Source organism: Epinephelus fuscoguttatus, linkage group LG12 (genome assembly GCF_011397635.1).
Source record: "Epinephelus fuscoguttatus linkage group LG12, E.fuscoguttatus.final_Chr_v1".
Taxonomy (NCBI): Eukaryota; Metazoa; Chordata; class Actinopteri; order Perciformes; family Serranidae; genus Epinephelus; species Epinephelus fuscoguttatus.
In genome coordinates this window covers 41,917,249-41,934,237 of record NC_064763.1, presented here as the reverse complement: position 1 = coordinate 41,934,237, position 16,989 = coordinate 41,917,249, and the positions used below count along the sequence as shown (strand labels likewise).

Sequence of the window (16,989 nt, the reverse complement as noted above, 5' to 3'; positions counted from 1 at the left end):
ACAGTGTATAATGATATATATAACATACATGTCATAATATAAAGAGTTCCAACAGTAAAGTAAATTACTGATACATTCACATGTAAACAACATGTGAATGTATCAGTAATGATTTATTGGATGACATATTGTAACACAGAGAACATTTATACATGAAGTTATACTGATAATATTTACTCATTTTCCCCAGTTTTAGTTGTAATGGAGTATTTTTGAAATGTGATATTTGTACTTTTACTGAAGCCAAGGATCTCAATGAAAACTTTATTCCTACCACAGGTCTGTGGCCCACTGAACTACAACAACTGTAGGAATTCCTGACTTTAAGAAGAGATCATAAAGGCATCTACACGATGACGTCACTGTTATTTTGTCATGAGAAAATAACTTTATTTAAAAATCTGAAAACGAAAACAGCTTCGCAGTCATCGATCAGCAGCTGCTACTTTTTATCAGGTGATTATTTGTTTGTAAAAACTTGTCGTGTAAACGGAAGTTCAGTTTACGCAGTGTCCGCCACCGAGCTTGTCAATAAAGCTTTGTTTAAAGAGCCAGTGACGTCACTGTCATGGCGGCGGTGGAGAGTTGGAGCTGGTTTCCAGCGTTAGCACTGGGAGTTTCTTTCCTCAAATGTCTGTTTATCAGTGCATAGTGAGTGTCGATACTTTGGCATGAAGCAGTTTCACTCGGCGCTGCAGCTTCAGGACGATTGTTTCATTTTACAGAGAGAAAATTTAAAATCTGCCGCGACACCTGTTAGCATCCGGCTAGCAAACTGAGCAGCTAACGTTAGCCACAAGCCCGGAAATACTGTTTTTAAATTCAACTTTAACGTTAGGAACTTGCTTGTGCATGGATATGATAGAGTTGTCATGGACACATGTATATATATATATGTGTGTGTATCAATTTGTTATTTTAGACTTTATATAAAGTGACGAGTGATAACTTGACGTGTTATTAACTTCCAGATTAATGTAGCCAAACCGCCTCAAGATGGCGCCGTTTTTATTAGAAGTTCGTTTTGAAGCTGAGTTGAAAAGTTTCACACAGATTATTAACTTTAAGTGACATAATGAGACATTTGCTGTTCACGTATTTGAATAATCATGTCACTGTTGCTTTGTTTCGTGCGATCAGAATCTGTATGGAGTTTTATTGTCGGTGGAAAATATAAAGTGCAATGTTTTATTTCTGTTAAGGCCAAACCTCTCAGAAAAATATCACATAACTGAGTACATCAGTAGAGTCAGGATTAACTGCTGGTAATTTCGGCATTAATTCAACAAATTACAGCGTTATGTATTGTGGTTTATTTGTCCTCAGAAAATACATGTTATCTATTTTTCAACCAAACCTCTTCAGAAAATCTCACAATTCAAAGATTTCTTGCTTATTAGCCAGCACACGTGTCAAAAAACATAACTGAGTACATCAGCATAGTCAGGATTATTACTATTATTATTAGGAGTAGTAATAGTATTTGGACACATAAAACTGCATAAAATCCAAATAGTGTTGTCCTGTGAGACTGTTGTTCATTGTGACTGTTGTTCATTGTGACTGTTTGGTGTGACTGTTGTTCAGTGTGACTGTTGTTCAGTGTGACTGTTGTTCATTGTGACTGTTGTTTGGTGTGACTGTTGTTCATTGTGACTGTTGTTTGGTGTGACTGTTGTTCATTGTGACTGTTGTTCATTGTGACTCTTGTTTGGTGTGACTGTTGTTCATTGTGACTGTTGTTCATTGTGACTGTTGTTTGGTGTGACTGTTGTTCATTGTGACTGTTGTTCAGTGTGACTGTTGTTCATTGTGACTGTTGTTTGGTGTGACTGTTGTTCAGTGTGACTGTTGTTCATTGTGACTGTTGTTCAGTGTGACTCTTGTTTGGTGTGACTGTTGTTCATTGTGACTGTTGTTCAGTGTGACTGTTGTTCATTGTGACTCTTGTTTGGTGTGACTGTTGTTCATTGTGACTGTTGTTCAGTGTGACTGTTGTTCATTGTGACTGTTGTTTGGTGTGACTGTTGTTCATTGTGACTGTTGTTCAGTGTGACTGTTGTTCATTGTGACTGTTGTTCAGTGTGACTGTTGTTTGGTATGACTGTTGTTCATTGTGACTCTTGTTTGGTGTGACTGTTGTTCAGTGTGACTGTTGTTCAGTGTGACTGTTGTTCGGTGTGACTGTTGTTCAGTGTGACTGTTGTTCATTGTGACTCTTGTTTGGTGTGACTGTTGTTCAGTGTGACTGTTGTTTGGTATGACTGTTGTTCAGTGTGACTGTTGTTCGGTGTGACTGTTGTTCAGTGTGACTGTTGTTCATTGTGACTCTTGTTTGGTGTGACTGTTGTTCAGTGTGACTGTTGTTTGGTATGACTTGTTCATTGTGACTGTTTGGTATGACTGTTGTTTGGTGTGACTGTTGTTCAGTGTGACTGTTGTTCATTGTGACTCTTGTTTGGTGTGACTGTTGTTCATTGTGACTGTTGTTTGGTATGACTGTTGTTTGGTGTGACTGTTGTTCATTGTGACTGTTTGGTGTGACTGTTGTTCATTGTGACTGTTGTTCAGTGTGACTGTTGTTTGGTATGACATGTTCACTGTGACTGTTGTTCAGTGTGACTGTTGTTCAGTGTGACTGTTGTTCATTGTGACTGTTGTTCAGTGTGACTGTTGTTTGGTATGACTGTTGTTTGGTGTGACTGTTGTTCAGTGTGACTGTTGTTTGGTATGACTGTTGTTTGGTGTGACTGTTGTTTGGTGTGACATGTTCACTGTGACTGTTGTTTGGTGTGACTGTTGTTCATTGTGACTGTTGTTCAGTGTGACTGTTGTTTGGTATGACTGTTGTTTGGTGTGACTGTTGTTTGGTGTGACATGTTCACTGTGACTGTTGTTTGGTGTGACTGTTGTTTGGTGTGACTGTTGTTCATTGTGACTGTTGTTTGTGTTTGTTTGTGACACAAAACTGCTTTGCTAGCTCAATCATGTTGTAACTAAGATATCCGCTAGAAAAGATATTTTTTTCACGGACCGTTTAATGAGTTATTACCTATTGCAGACACTGCTAACGGCTAACAGCTAACGGTTAGCCCAGCTAAACGTGCACACAGAAATAGTAATGTTTGTTCAATCATTGTGTTTATAGACTTTACAAACATTGGATTAGTCTAAACGGTGATACAGTGATGTGAAAAATGTGATATATAGGCTATATATATAGCTAAAAACTCTGCTGGTTTTCTACCCGCAAGTATTTGTAAACAACAAGGCGATTCCCTCTATAGTCCGGCCAGACGGATGAGTCACAGCCTTGTAAAAGATTATGTTTGTTTCTTTTAGTTGGCGAGAATGTCACTGTTCATTCATTCATTCATTGTGACTGTTGTTTGGTGTGACTGTTGTTCATTGTGACTATTGTTATGTGTGACTGTTGTTCGATGTGACTGTTGTTTGGTGTGACTGTTGTTTGCTGTGACTGTTATTCCGTGTGACTGTTGTTTGCTGTGACTGTTATTCCGTGTGACTGTTGTTTGGTGTGACTGCTGTTTGGTGTCACTGTTATTCCATGTGACTGTTGTTTGGTGTGACTGTTGTTTGCTGTGACTGTTATTCCGTGTGACTGTTGTTTGGTGTGACTGTTGTTTGCTGTGACTGTTATTCCGTGTGACTGTTGTTTGGTGTGACTGCTGTTTGGTGTCACTGTTATTCCGTGTGACTGTTGTTTGGTGTGACTGTTGTTTGGTGTGACTGTTGTTCGGTGTGTTTGTTGGCTCCACTGAGTGAACTCTGTGTGTCTGTCAGTCACTCCACAGACTTCGAGGTGCACAGGAACTGGTTGGCGATCACACACAGTCTGCCAGTGTCCAGGTGGTACCATGAGGTCAGTCTCACTCTGATGTTGTTGTTTCAGACAGGAAGTGACCCTTCCTACATCCTGTCAACCGTTTACCATAAAGCTACCACGTAATACATTCATTCTTTTAAAGTCAGTGTTGCAGAGCAGGACGGTCCTCTGAGAGATCAGTAAACTTTAAGGTCTCTTCCCTTCAGAACACGTCGGAGTGGACTCTGGACTACCCTCCGCTGTTCGCCTGGTTCGAGCTCGGTCTGTCTCACGTTGCTCAGCACTTTGACAGAAACATGCTGCAGGTGGAGAATCTGAACTACGCCAGCCCGGCTACCGTCCTCTTCCAGAGGCTGTCGGTCATCTTCACTGACGTGGTTTTTATCTACGCTGCCAGAGAGTGAGTCTGATCGCTACTTGACCTTTATTATTATCAGTCTGCACAGACCTCACAGAGCTGCTGTCAGTCACAGCACGAAGGTTTAAACTGTTCTGTCACGTCACATTATCAGACGATGACAAACACTGAACGCATTCTCTCTCAGAAACATAACGAAATGAGCCACTGAATAAACCTCCACTGCATCAAGTCAAAATGTCCCACATGATGTTCCCAGTAGCTCGATCCTGATTGGTTGTGTCCTCCTCCAGGTGCTGCAGGTGTGTTCAGAAGCAGAAAAGTTCTCGGGACGTTTTGAATCGCCCGTCCTTCATCCTGGCTGTCCTGCTGCTCTGGAACTTCGGCCTCCTCATCGTCGATCGTATCCTTCAGCTGCGACACCAGAGCGCAGTTTAAAATGAGCATTTCATCAGAGGATCAGGTTTCAAATGTTAACTTTAATTTTCCATCAGACACTGAAGCTTTGGTTTCATAGAGTTAACATATCCTCACATTGTTTCCTGGTGTTAGAGATTAAATCGACCGTCAGTCATGATGATGAATCTGAAACTTCCTTCACAGTTTCCCTCAGACATTCACTTCCAGTATAACGGCTTCCTGTTTGGCTTCCTGCTGCTGTCGGTGGCTAAACACCTGCAGGTACCAACCTGACGCTCTTACTTTCAAAGGGTCTCTAAATGTTTGATGTAAAAATGCTCCTCACAATGTTTGTTCTGTGTGGAACAGTCCCGTCACCTGCAGGGGGCGCTGCTGTTCTCCGTCCTGCTCAACCTGAAGCACATCTACCTGTACGTGGCTCCGGCCTACGGCATCTACCTGCTGAGGAGTTACTGCTTCACCCAGGACGACAAAGGTATGACATCAGGTCGGGCTGGTGGAAACATTTTGAGATAAAGAGCTGGACTGGACTGAGTGACCTGCCGGAGTCAGCAGCTGCTCCTGAGTGGAACATAATGTCACCGTGTCTACAGAAAACTAGTGTCTGACTGTCAGGTAGCATTGTTCCTCGTCACATGAACATGCGGTGTGTGTTGCTGAGTTCCAGAAGCTGAACTCAGTTTTTCAGGGCACAGCTGTCACGCCCTGAAAAATCGGTGCTCAGGAGTGCTTGTGCGTCACGACAGCATCCCTGTGACGTTTGAGCGCGCCTGCTGTGTGTCTACATTTAACACAGTGAATTTGAAGGCGCAAAAACGGCCCCTCAATATGCACTTCTGTCACATCATGTAAACAAAGCATGTAGCTATCAGCGCCATGCTGGAGATCAGACCAGAGAGGAACCATTTAAAAGATGCGTTAGTGCCCTGCTTGCTGTCTAGTTTAGCCTAGCTTGTTATTAGCGATGGTCATTTAGCAGAAACATTCAGCTCCCTGCTGATCAGCTGACACCGTAAGCAGGGTTTATATTTCTGTGGCAGAGCCTACACTGTTGTGAGCATTTATACTTGTGCGGTGGTGTGTCTGTGTCACTCTGCAGTTACACCTCCTAAACACTAGTCAGCGGCAGAGTTTCTGTGAAGTGCTGTAAAGTTTAGTTGATTCAAAACACACAGTAAACACACATTAAACACACATTAAACACACATTAAACATGGCTTAATAGAGGCAATTTAAACACAAGTACACAAATCAGCTTCACTATAACTCGCAGCATTCACAGACAAACACTTGTCTTTATCTGGACACATTTTCCCCACAAATACAACATGCTAACGTTATTAGCACAAGCCTATGGCATTTTACATTGTATAAATTAGCCTAGCAGAGATTTCCTCTGCTCATATTTCAGCCAGGATAAATCACACACAGTGTGTGGAGGCTTTATTGTCTTCACAATTTATTGTTTCTTATCTGTGAAATTAAAGTAAATCAAAGCTTTGTTTCCACTGAGGGAAATGGTTTCAGCTCACAGAGACAGACAGGAGGTCTGCGTCACTGTGACGTGGCGTTATATTAATGGGGAGGTGCATGTCAGGCTACAGCGTAGGTACAGTGTCGATTCAGTGTCGAAGCATAAGGTTGTTGGTTGTTGTGGTGTAAGGAGGAGGTGTCATGTCAACAATCCCTCATTTTAACTTCATGAATCAGCCAATATTCCTCGTCAGTCATGATTCTTTCAAAATGAGCGACAGGAAGATTATAAATAGAAACAGATCATCCGACAGAATTTCATCTTGGAGGTCAGATAACAATCGCTCCACCTGCAGCAGCAAACAGACGTTGGTTTATCTTCCTCTTGTAGTTGTGTCGGTAACTGTTGTGTTTTGTTTCTGTGCAGACGGCTCCATCAGGTGGAGGAGTTTCAGTCTGCTCCGTCTGCTGGCTCTGGGCAGCATCGTGACCTCTGTCTGCGCTCTGTCCTTCGGCCCCTTCATCGCCATGGTGAGTGGAGTCTTCCTCCGTCAGCATCACTCAGACTGAAGAGTGAAGGCCTCTGCACACTGTCACTGGGTTTTTTTCGGACGTCATTTTTAATCCATTTTATTGTTCTATTCAACGAGATGACACATTTCCTCCTTTGCCTCTCTCCACTGGAGTTACCTATCTGACTGTAATGTCATCCTCCTCCTCCTCCTCTTCATCATCATCCACCTGAATATTACTGACCTATTGAACGTAGCTGTCTGAGTAATGAAATGATTCTGTGCACCCGGTTCCTCCGTCTCATCTCAGCTGTGTCCCGCCGCCACATTGTCTTCACTCATTCCTGCTCAAACGTCTCTAAAGGCTCTGACGGAGGCGACAAAACGCCTCCAGTTGTGACGCAATAGATCAACAGGAAAAAGGTCCAATACTAACAAGCTGAAAGGGGGCATATCTCCACCTATCGTAGAGGAGTCGCACATACTTGGCTCAATAAATGGATTCCCCTCCCGTGCTTGTATACTGGGACAAGGACAGTAGGCCAGTTAGATGACATGTTAACATACTGAGTGTTTGTTTTTCAGGGTCAGCTCCCTCAGGTCCTGTCCCGTCTCTTCCCCTTTAAGAGGGGCCTCTGTCATGCCTACTGGGCCCCAAACATCTGGGCCCTCTACAACATGCTGGACAAAAGCCTGGCGATACTCGGTGAGGCTCCATCGACCTTTCTTTTTACTGAAGTCTTTAGATTTCTGTGTTGTCTGATGAATGTTTCAGGCCTCAGCAGAGCAGGACTGTGACCATACAGATGAATCAACACCTGTCTGAAACTGTTTCAACATTATAACCTTCGTGACGGTAGAGTTTACTGCAGCAGCTCTGCAGACCTAAACGCTGTGGCTCAGTGAAAACAGGGTGAAGCATAAAGTTAGTTAAAACGTAGAGTTAAGGTAGAACATCCCCTGAGCAGGTGGAGGTCCTTCCTTAGTGAGCCAGAGGAAAGAGTGTCGTACATTTTGGGAAGTAAGAAGTTATTTAAAGGCAGAGCTTTGATTATTAGGATGAAATGCACCACCTGTTTGGCCTTAACAGAAACATCTTCCTGCTCAGGAGTTCGTCTGAAGCTGCTGGAGGAGGCGGAGCTCCCTCGAGCCTCCATGACGGGCGGGTTGGTTCAGGAGTTTCAGCACTCGGTCCTCCCCTCCGTCACTCCCTCCGTCACACTCGTCTGCACTCTGATCTCCATCCTGGTGAGTCTCAGCAAACCGCGCCTGATGAAGCTTCACAGTCACACTCCTCACTCTCACATGCAGAGAAACGCCGGCTGAGGTCAGATATTCTGCAGATGAATCATCTCATGTGTTTTTACCCCCTCCAGGATCATGGGTTTGGTCCTGTGTCTGCAGCTAATCCTGCAAACTACTGGACCAGTCAGCCTAATATTTTGTGTGCACATGTCTGACTGTATGCTGAACGACCTCTCGTGGTTGCGTTGATTCATGATAGTAAAAAAAACTTGTTTTACTGACTGTTTTATACGTCGCTGACTCCTCCTCATGGGCCGTCAGGGGCCACACGTTTTGTGGAAATCAGCTGAAAACGACAAACCTTACTGTCAGTTACAGGACACAGTTTGACCTTTGTCATGACTCAGAAACTGACATCCACAGAAAAGTTTGGTGTCATTTTTAATTCGGAGTGTCTGCAGATTATTTCCATACCTGGTGTGTTACGATCCACTAAAGCGAAACTAAACTGAACCGTCTCTCTGTGTCTCCTGTCCTCCGTCTCTGAAGCCGGCGGTGGCGTCCATCTGGTGGCGTCCTCGTGGTGCTCGGGGTTTCCTGCGCTGCCTGCTTCTCTGCGCTCTCGGCTCCTTCATGTTCGGCTGGCACGTCCATGAGAAAGCCATCCTCATCGCCATCCTGCCGCTCAGGTCAGCCTCCAACTGATTTACACAGTTTAACCAGAACAAACAAACATGTTGCCTCAAGTGCTTCACATAACAAAAGTGAAACAACACAGACAAATAAATAAATAAACAACAACAAAAAAATTGCAATAAAATGAAAAAGATCAATAAATAAAAGAATAGAATAATCAATAAAAACTATTTTGCAAGATTATAACAATAAAATGTTAAAATGAATAAACAGAGGTCAGTAGAATTTGAAAAAAGGAAAAACAAAAATAACAAATTGAATTTTGCAAGACTAAAAATTACAACAGTGAAACAATAAAATGTTAAAAATAAGTTATTAAATGAAAGTCAATAGAATAAAATAAAATCATAAAATAAACAGTAAAAAAAACTTTGGAAGACTAAACATTACAACGAGAAAACATAATGTTTAAAACACATCAATCAATAAACGTTAGTAGAATAAAATAAAATTTAAAAAATAAATATTAATAAATAAACTTTTGTAAGACTAATGGCTAAAGGATAAAAAATATTTCGCAGGACTTAAAAATTACAACAGTAAAACAATAAAATGTTAAAAATAAATTAATAAATAAAAGTTCATAGAATAAATTTTAATTAAAAAATGCAGCAATAAAATGTAAAGAATTAAAGTCGATAGAATAAAGTAAAACAATATAAACTTGAAACAAAAATGAACACAAAAATAATCAATAATAAATAACATTTTGCAGGACTAACAATTACAACAACAAAATGTAAAAAGAAAAATCAGTAAATAAAAGTCTTACTGTGCGTTCACACCAAACGCGATGGATGCGATGAACGCCACAAGTTTCCATTCAAAATCAATGTAAATGATGCGATGACACGCGATGTTGCTTCGTGCGACGCGTTTCAGGCGATAAGAGCGACGCGATGAAACGATTACGCGTCCATCGCCTCATCGCGTGTGTCGCTTGAAGTTGAAAAATTTGAACTTTTCAAGCAACATCGCGACAACAGGTCCTCAAACTGGGCCAGCGTCAGCCTGAAGTACCGCTGGAAACGACCGTCATCCAGACGCAGCTCTTGCAGGAGGTGATGATATTCACCCAGCTGTGTGCGTTTCTGGAGGATATTGTGAACCCAGACACGGCGGCGTTTGGGTCTCCGATCCAAATCAGACGTCCACAACAGATAAAGAGCAGCTACGGTAGTTAACTCAGCCATGGTTGACGAGAAAATAGCAGGAGGTGAAGAAAATTGCGGGAGGAGGGTTGCGTCATCGCGATTGAAGCGACGAAGCGATGATCAAAAAGGTGACATTTGTGATCAATCATTTGCGATACTTGCGTTACGGGCGATGACATCGCGTCCATCACGTTTGGTGTGAACGTACAGTTAGAATAAAATGGAGTAGAATAAAACCAGGGATAAAAAAAAATATTAAATGATTCAAACTTTGGGCTATAAAATTATCTCAAAGAACCGTCTTTAATTTAAAAACACAAAGACAGAGCCTGTCGCTCTAAAATCCAGAGTCACTGAGTTCATCAGTTTAGGGCCATAAAATCAGAAATCACTCTCAACATTTTTATTGACGCCTTTGGATTCAATAAATCAGTCAACCAAGACTTAATTGACTTTAGTTTTTTGTCTGTTTTCTCTTCCTGTAGCATCCTGGCAGTTGAGAGCAGAGAGGATGCTGGTATTTTCCTGGTTCTGGCCACCACAGGTCATTACTCATTGTTTCCGCTGATCTTCACCCCCGCAGGTAAAAAACAGACGATCTAAAGATTGTTGAAATGTCAGTAAGCTGCTGAGAAATTTACATTTTATTTTCTGACCCTTCAAAGTTTCATCACTTTTCTTTTGCTCTTTTCAGACAGATTCTGCCGTTTAGTTTCTTCATTTTGAATTTTTTAAAAGGCTTAAATTCAATTCCAGGCTTCATTTAAACAGATGTGAAAAGTCTGTGTACTCAGAGACAGTACTCAAGTATACATTTGAGTATTTCCTCCACCTCTGCATTTTCATCTTTTTCTCTTAAATATTCAAACAGTTGCGGAGCAGTTGAAGTTCGGTGAGCTGTGCAGGAGCGGTGACCTCTGATGACCCCTCCTGACGTCTGTTGTTTAATGTGTGTTACAGAGCTGCCCATCAAAGTGTGTCTGATGCTGATGTTCACCATCTACTCTGTCACCGCTCTGAGGAAACTTCACAGGTGAAGAAACAAGTTTTATTGTTTTTATTGTGACGCTTTAAATGAAGTGTTTACATGTGACAGTGAAGACGTCACGTAGCTGAACTGGATGTTTGAGGCCGAACATTCGTATTTTGTTTTTATGAAGATGTGTTTCATTGAAAGATGCTGAGTTCACAGAGTTATTAAAACTGTAAGTTACAGAAACTAAGAAAATAATAATATTAATAATAGTGACAACAGTAAAAATAATAAACTACAGAGCGTCACCATATTAATACTTTGATCTTCATTGCACAGATATCTGACGCTTCACATGTTGATCTCAAGAGATTTAAATTAAAAAAAAGATCATAGGAACGATAACAAGAACTCCAGTACCCAGAGTGCTTTGCAGCATCATCAGTTGTAATCAGATTATTGACTCTCTCCTCTCAGCGGTCAGGGGTCTCTGCTCCATCCTCTGGAGTCCATCTACCTGCTGGGACTGGTCGCCGTGGCGGTCGCCTGCGAGGTCGTCTTCCCTCTGTCACCATGGCAACAGAAGCTGCCCTTCCTCCCGCTGCTGGCGACCTCGGTGTACTGCTCCGTGGGCGTCTGTTACTCCTTCCTGCGTCTGTACATCAGTCTGCTGAGGGGGCAGAAGGAGGAGAAGCCCAAACAGCTGTGAGACGGCGTCTTGCGCCCGAGAGGTCGCAGGTTAGACCCCCCAGAACACACCTACACCCTGACGAGGCACTCAGACGCTGACTGACCAATCAGGAGACAGAGACTCATGTTTCCAAAAACTCTGTTGGTGATGTGCTCTGAGACTCCGCCTCCATTTCAGTTCTTCTTCTTCTTCTTTTTATTGTGGAGTACTGACCAAACACAGACCACATGACGTCACATCCAGATGTTTACAGCAGCTGCACTGTTACAGCACCGACTGTAAATACACATTTTTGATGCCAGGAGCTATGCAGGACAAAAAATGACTCAAGTATCAACAAATAAATAAATAAATAAATAAATACAGGAATAAATAAATAATATATAATAAATAAGTAAATAAATAAAAGAATAAATGTCTAAAAAATGTTGAAGTAAAAATGGATATTAAAAGATAAATGCATGAATAAATAAAGTTTGATAATTAAACATGACGTGTAAATAAATATCAAATTTATTTCAATGTTTTTGTACAACTGCATTTATTCATTTATTCATTCATTCCTGTATTAAACATTTATTTAATTTTTCATTTATTGATACTTGTGTCATATTTCTTCCTCCTCACATTCAGCGAGCACTTCTACGTGATTCCACTGATCAGTTTTTTGTGTTTCTAATATAATCAATGGAGAACCCAGCTGAGCTGCTGATCAATACAAGACAAAAACAAATAATCTTCAACCAGAGTTCAGTGACGCTCAGATCCAAAATTCTGGAACTGAAAGTGTGAGTTTATGGAGGCGGCAGATTGTGCTGCACGGTACGAGGAAAATGTGACAACATTGAACACTGCAATAACGATATTAGGATAAATAAACAGATACATATTTATTGAACAACTTGAACACTGAAATAAACAATACCCAAAAAAACACAGTTAAATTATAAAGTGCAGTTTCCTGCTGATACTGTCCTTCAACTAACTCCAAAAATCTCCTAAGTAGATTATCTACAGCTGAAATAATTTTTATTGATAGAAAAATATTTTAGTTTTGTGGAAACCTGTTGAACGGGAGCTGGAGAAAGGAACTTGGATCCACGGTCTGAAAATTTAAGAGACTCAATACATCAGGATCCAGCGTTCGGTCCCCGAGTCGTATCAACAACAAGAACGTGTGTTTCTGTGGCTGCGATTCACCTGAAGCCTTCAGACCAGGAGTGACGAACCACTTCCTGTTTTTAATAAATAAAACACCACGTGGACCAAAGCACAGCTGAAAGACATTTATGTTTGTTTATTTTGAAATAAAAACAAATTTAATTTATCCCATTTTGTGTTTTTAATGATGTTTGTTAAATCTTCATCTTCATCACCTTCTGACTCGAGTGCTGCACGCGAGTACAAACTCAAGGTAAGTCTACTCTACTGGGGGATTTTCTAGGGGTGTATCGACCTGGATCGATATATTGATTTAATGATGCAAAGTGAAAACATCAGCTCATATCACCACCATAGTGTACGCCTTTAGGGGACGATCACACAGAAATGAGACGCTAGAGACGCGGACGCTTCAAAGAAGCTTGAAACGCTTCAATGCACGCTAGACAAAAAAAACAGCAAGGAGCGCTTGTGGAGCGGGGGTGCGTGTGCAACACACACACACACACACACACACACACACACACACACACCTCCTGTCATCTCTCTATGTCTCCCCTTGAATATGTTTCCCTCAAAGACAGTAGAGACAGTTTTAGCTTACATGAAACTATCACGAGCTCAAATCAAATCCAACTTTGCTTATATAGCACTTTTCATACATAAAAATGCAGCACAAAAACTGTGAACTACGAAATAAGGTCACCAGCCCTCTCACATATCCCACTGTCTGAAAGTTAACTAGCTGCTACGACGATATCGTCGTCGTCAAATACATTGTACTCACCAGACAAATTCGTTGCGCTGCTCGCACAGCTCCATGCGTGTCCCCTCCTGTGTTTGTTCGAGTACTGAGGTGTGCGTGTGTTGTATAATTCTTAAAAATCAAATATTGTCAGGATAAATTTCTCGTCTTCGGATTGCATTGTGTTGTGTGTCACTCGTAACTGCCGTAACTGCCACAACAAAACAGGAAGGAGGATTTGATTGGCTGCCTGGGCCAATGACGACAATGACGAATGGTGCTACTGGCATCTGACGCTCAAAAAGTTGAAAATATTTTAACTTTTTAGCGTCTACGCGGATCTAAAAATGCGCGTCCAAAAAGAAGCATCTACAAAAAAAAATGCGCGTCTAAAACGCCTGTCTAAAAAGACGCTTGAACGCCAGTCAGACGCGCCGTATCATAGGAGAACAATTGTTTTACTGGTGTCACGCTTCTAGTGTTTCATCTCTGTGTGATCGCCCCCTTATTTTGAAATTTTGCGTCACTGTCACACAGCAGCAGCCGAGAGAAAGACAATGAGGATAACATTATTTACTCAGGAATAAATCAGCACTGGAAATATTATCGATTATGGAAACAACAGCTTTATTAATCCCACTAGCAGCAAATTGAACAGCTTGCTATATATATATATATATATATATATATAATTAAAAATATATTACTAATAGATCAGTATTAAAAAATTGCCAAGGAGTCCAGTGGAAGAACATGATCTACAAATGATAAAAAGTTAATTGACTGATTATCAATAAAAGAGATAAAAACAATTTAAAAAATTGCAGATAATTTAAAAGATGAAAAGCAGAGGGGATAAATGATTTTGAATGACAGTGGTGCAGCCTCACAGCAAGAGGGTTCCTGGTTCAAACCCAGGGTGGGGGAGCCCTTCTGTGTGGAGTTTGCATGTTCGCCCTGTGTCAGCGTGGGTTTCCTCCAGGTGCTCTGACATGTTCTCCCTGTGTCAGCGTGAGTTTCCTCCAGGTGCTCTGACATGTTCTCCCTGTGTCAGCGTGGGTTTCCTCCAGGTGCTCTGACATGTTCTCCCTGTGTCAGTGTGAGTTTCCTCCAGGTGCTCTGACATGTTCTCCCTGTGTCAGTGTGAGTTTCCTCCAGGTGCTCTGACATGTTCTCCCTGTGTCAGCGTGGGTTTCCTCCAGGTGCTCTGACATGTTCTCCCTGTGTCAGCGTGGGTTTCCTCCAGGTGCTCTGACATGTTCTCCCTGTGTCAGTGTGGGTTTCCTCCAGGTGCTCTGACATGTTCTCCCTGTGTCAGCGTGGGTTTCCTCCAGGTGCTCTGACATGTTCTCCCTGTGTCAGCGTGGGTTTCCTCCAGGTGCTCTGACATGTTCTCCCTGTGTCAGCGTGGGTTTCCTCCAGGTGCTCCGACATGTTCTCCCTGTGTCAGCGAGGGTTTCCTCCAGGTGCTCTGACATGTTCTCCTCGTGTCAGCGTGGGTTTCCTCCAGGTGCTCCAGCTTCCTCCCACAGTCCAAAGACATGCAGGTTAATTGGTGACTCTAAACTGTCCGTAGGTGTGAATGTGAGTGTGAATGGTTGTCTGTCTCTATGTGTCAGCCCTGTGATAGCCTGGTGACCTGTCCACCTCTCATAGGAATGATTGAGGCCCCACTTCCAACACTGTTTCCAGGTCTCTTTATTGTTTCAACAACACGACACACATTTTGTTTAAAAACTTTATTGATAAGGCAACACAAAACATGATGCGTTATAATGAACGTAGAGTTTTTACAGTTTTACACATCTTCACTGTAAAAGTCTCTCTATTGCACAATAAGAACTGTTTGTTAGCGCTGTCGCTAATCTGCAGGTGGGATCTGACTATACTACTACCAGTTAGCAGTTTTAAGGACAGAATGGCCTCCTCAACTTTAACCTCCAACTCTTTGTCTGTCCTCTCTCCGCAGACATCCTCCTCCGTCGTCCTGATCTCGTTTCACTCATCATCGTATAAAAGTAAAAACACGCCAGTCATTCAGTGATTTCCTTTGGAAATAAGAGACCAGTCGCACAAAACTATGAATAACTACCACTGTGAATTTACAAAATGAAATAATGTTCATCCAAACGTCATCAGACTTTCTTAAAGAATGGGAACATACACTGAAGCAGAGGAAACATTAAGTCTTTCAAAATAAAACCAAATGGCAGTTTTACACATGAAAAATGTTTCAGTGCGATCTGATCCAGAATCAGTTTGTGTTCCTAATTTATTATGATTTAAATGGTCTAATGAGTTTCCTTTGGATTTTAAACAGTCACATCAGTGGATCTGCTTCTTAATCCTTCAGGTACACTTGTAAGTATACAAGCAGTAGTAGAAGAAGTATTCAGACTTTTTACTGCAGAAAAAGTACTAATACCACAGCGTGAAAAAACACTCCACTACAAGTAAAACCTCACTGAAGTTAAAGTATGTTTCAGCAGTACAACAAGTGTTCATTTTTTTAATGTTATATATGATGTTTTTGGATTAATATTACCGAAAACTGTGTCTGTAAAGTAACTAAAGCTGTCAGATAAATATAGTGCTGTAAAAAGTACCTCTGAGAAGTGATGTCACTAGCTCCGCTGCTGGCTTAAAGGTGAGACAACTCTGTACCATCATTCTGCCTTCATACCTTTTATACAGTACGGTGAGGCAATATAATGGGGTGATATTGAACAGGCAGTGTAAAAGGGACTAATGTCTCCCCAGTTTGCGACATTTTCGGCCACTGTTATTCTTTGAGTTAGCTGCTAACTGCATCTAGCTGCTTTATAAGTCTCCTGGTGGTGGCCCAAAAACATAACATGTCATCAAAGCATCAAACCAACCCCATCCTTCCGGCTGTCCCCTTTACACGGACGTCATTTCACCGCTGTTTCTACCTCCGCCACCGGTTCAGAGGTGAGACAACCCTGCCCCCCCCCCAATTACATGATTGCACCTTTTATACCACGTGACATTCCCGCCTTGAACAGGTATTGTGAAAGGGGATAATGTCTCCTTGGTTTGCAACATTTTCGGCCACTGTTCTTTGAGTTAGCTGCTAACTGCTGTTAGCTGCTTTGTAAATCTCCCAGTGATGGCTTACAAACATTACACGTCATTTAAACGTTACACCAATCTTGTCCTGTCCCTTTTGCTTTGCCGCTGTTACTACCTCTGCTGCAGGCTCAAAGGCGAGACAACTCCGTACCAGCATTCTGTGGTCGCACCTTTTAGACAGAACGGCGAAGCAGAAAAACCATGCAATATTCCCGCCTTGAACAGGCAGTGTAAAAGGGGCTAATGTCTTTCATTTTCGGCCACTGTTCTTCGTTGAGTTAGCTGCTAACTGGTGTTAGTTGCTTTTTAAATTTCCCGACGGTGGCTTGCAAACATAACACAACATCAAAACATCACACCTGTCCTGTCCTGTCCCTTTTACACAGACATCATTGCACCACTGTCACGACCTCTGCCGCTGGCCCAAAGGCTTGACAACTTTGTCCCCCCATTCTGGGGTCGCACCTTTTAGACAGAACAGCAAAGCAGAAAAATGACGCGACATTCCTGCCTTGAACAGGCTGTGTGAAAGGGGCTAATGTCTCCACACAGTGGCTCGCAAACATAACACTTCGTCATAGCATCACACCCATTCTGTCCTGTCATTTCACCGCTCTTACT

The 16,989-nt window shown here is 42.0% G+C and overlaps 1 protein-coding gene across 1 annotated transcript; it reads left to right on the top strand.

Annotated features, from left to right (window-relative positions):
• Positions 1–562: 562 nt before the first annotated feature.
• On the top strand, positions 563–12,696 carry alg8 (ALG8 alpha-1,3-glucosyltransferase). The gene is made up of 13 exons (XM_049591168.1): positions 563–651; positions 3,805–3,883; positions 4,054–4,247; positions 4,499–4,608; positions 4,819–4,886; positions 4,974–5,100; positions 6,526–6,629; positions 7,196–7,316; positions 7,719–7,858; positions 8,405–8,544; positions 10,191–10,288; positions 10,666–10,738; positions 11,156–12,696. The coding sequence occupies exons 1-13, from the start codon at positions 569–571 to the stop codon at positions 11,385–11,387; spliced, it is 1,569 nt and encodes a 522-aa protein (XP_049447125.1). The 5' UTR covers positions 563–568; the 3' UTR covers positions 11,388–12,696.
• Positions 12,697–16,989: the final 4,293 nt, after the last annotated feature.

Coding starts and splice junctions, on each gene's coding strand:
- alg8 (XM_049591168.1), top strand. CDS start 569: ATGGCGGCGGTGGAGAGTTGGAGCTGGTTTCCAGCGTTAGCACTGGGA. Junction 5,101..6,525: donor CTTCACCCAGGACGACAAAG/GTATGACATCAG, acceptor GTTTCTGTGCAG/ACGGCTCCATCAGGTGGAGG. Junction 7,317..7,718: donor CAAAAGCCTGGCGATACTCG/GTGAGGCTCCAT, acceptor CTTCCTGCTCAG/GAGTTCGTCTGAAGCTGCTG.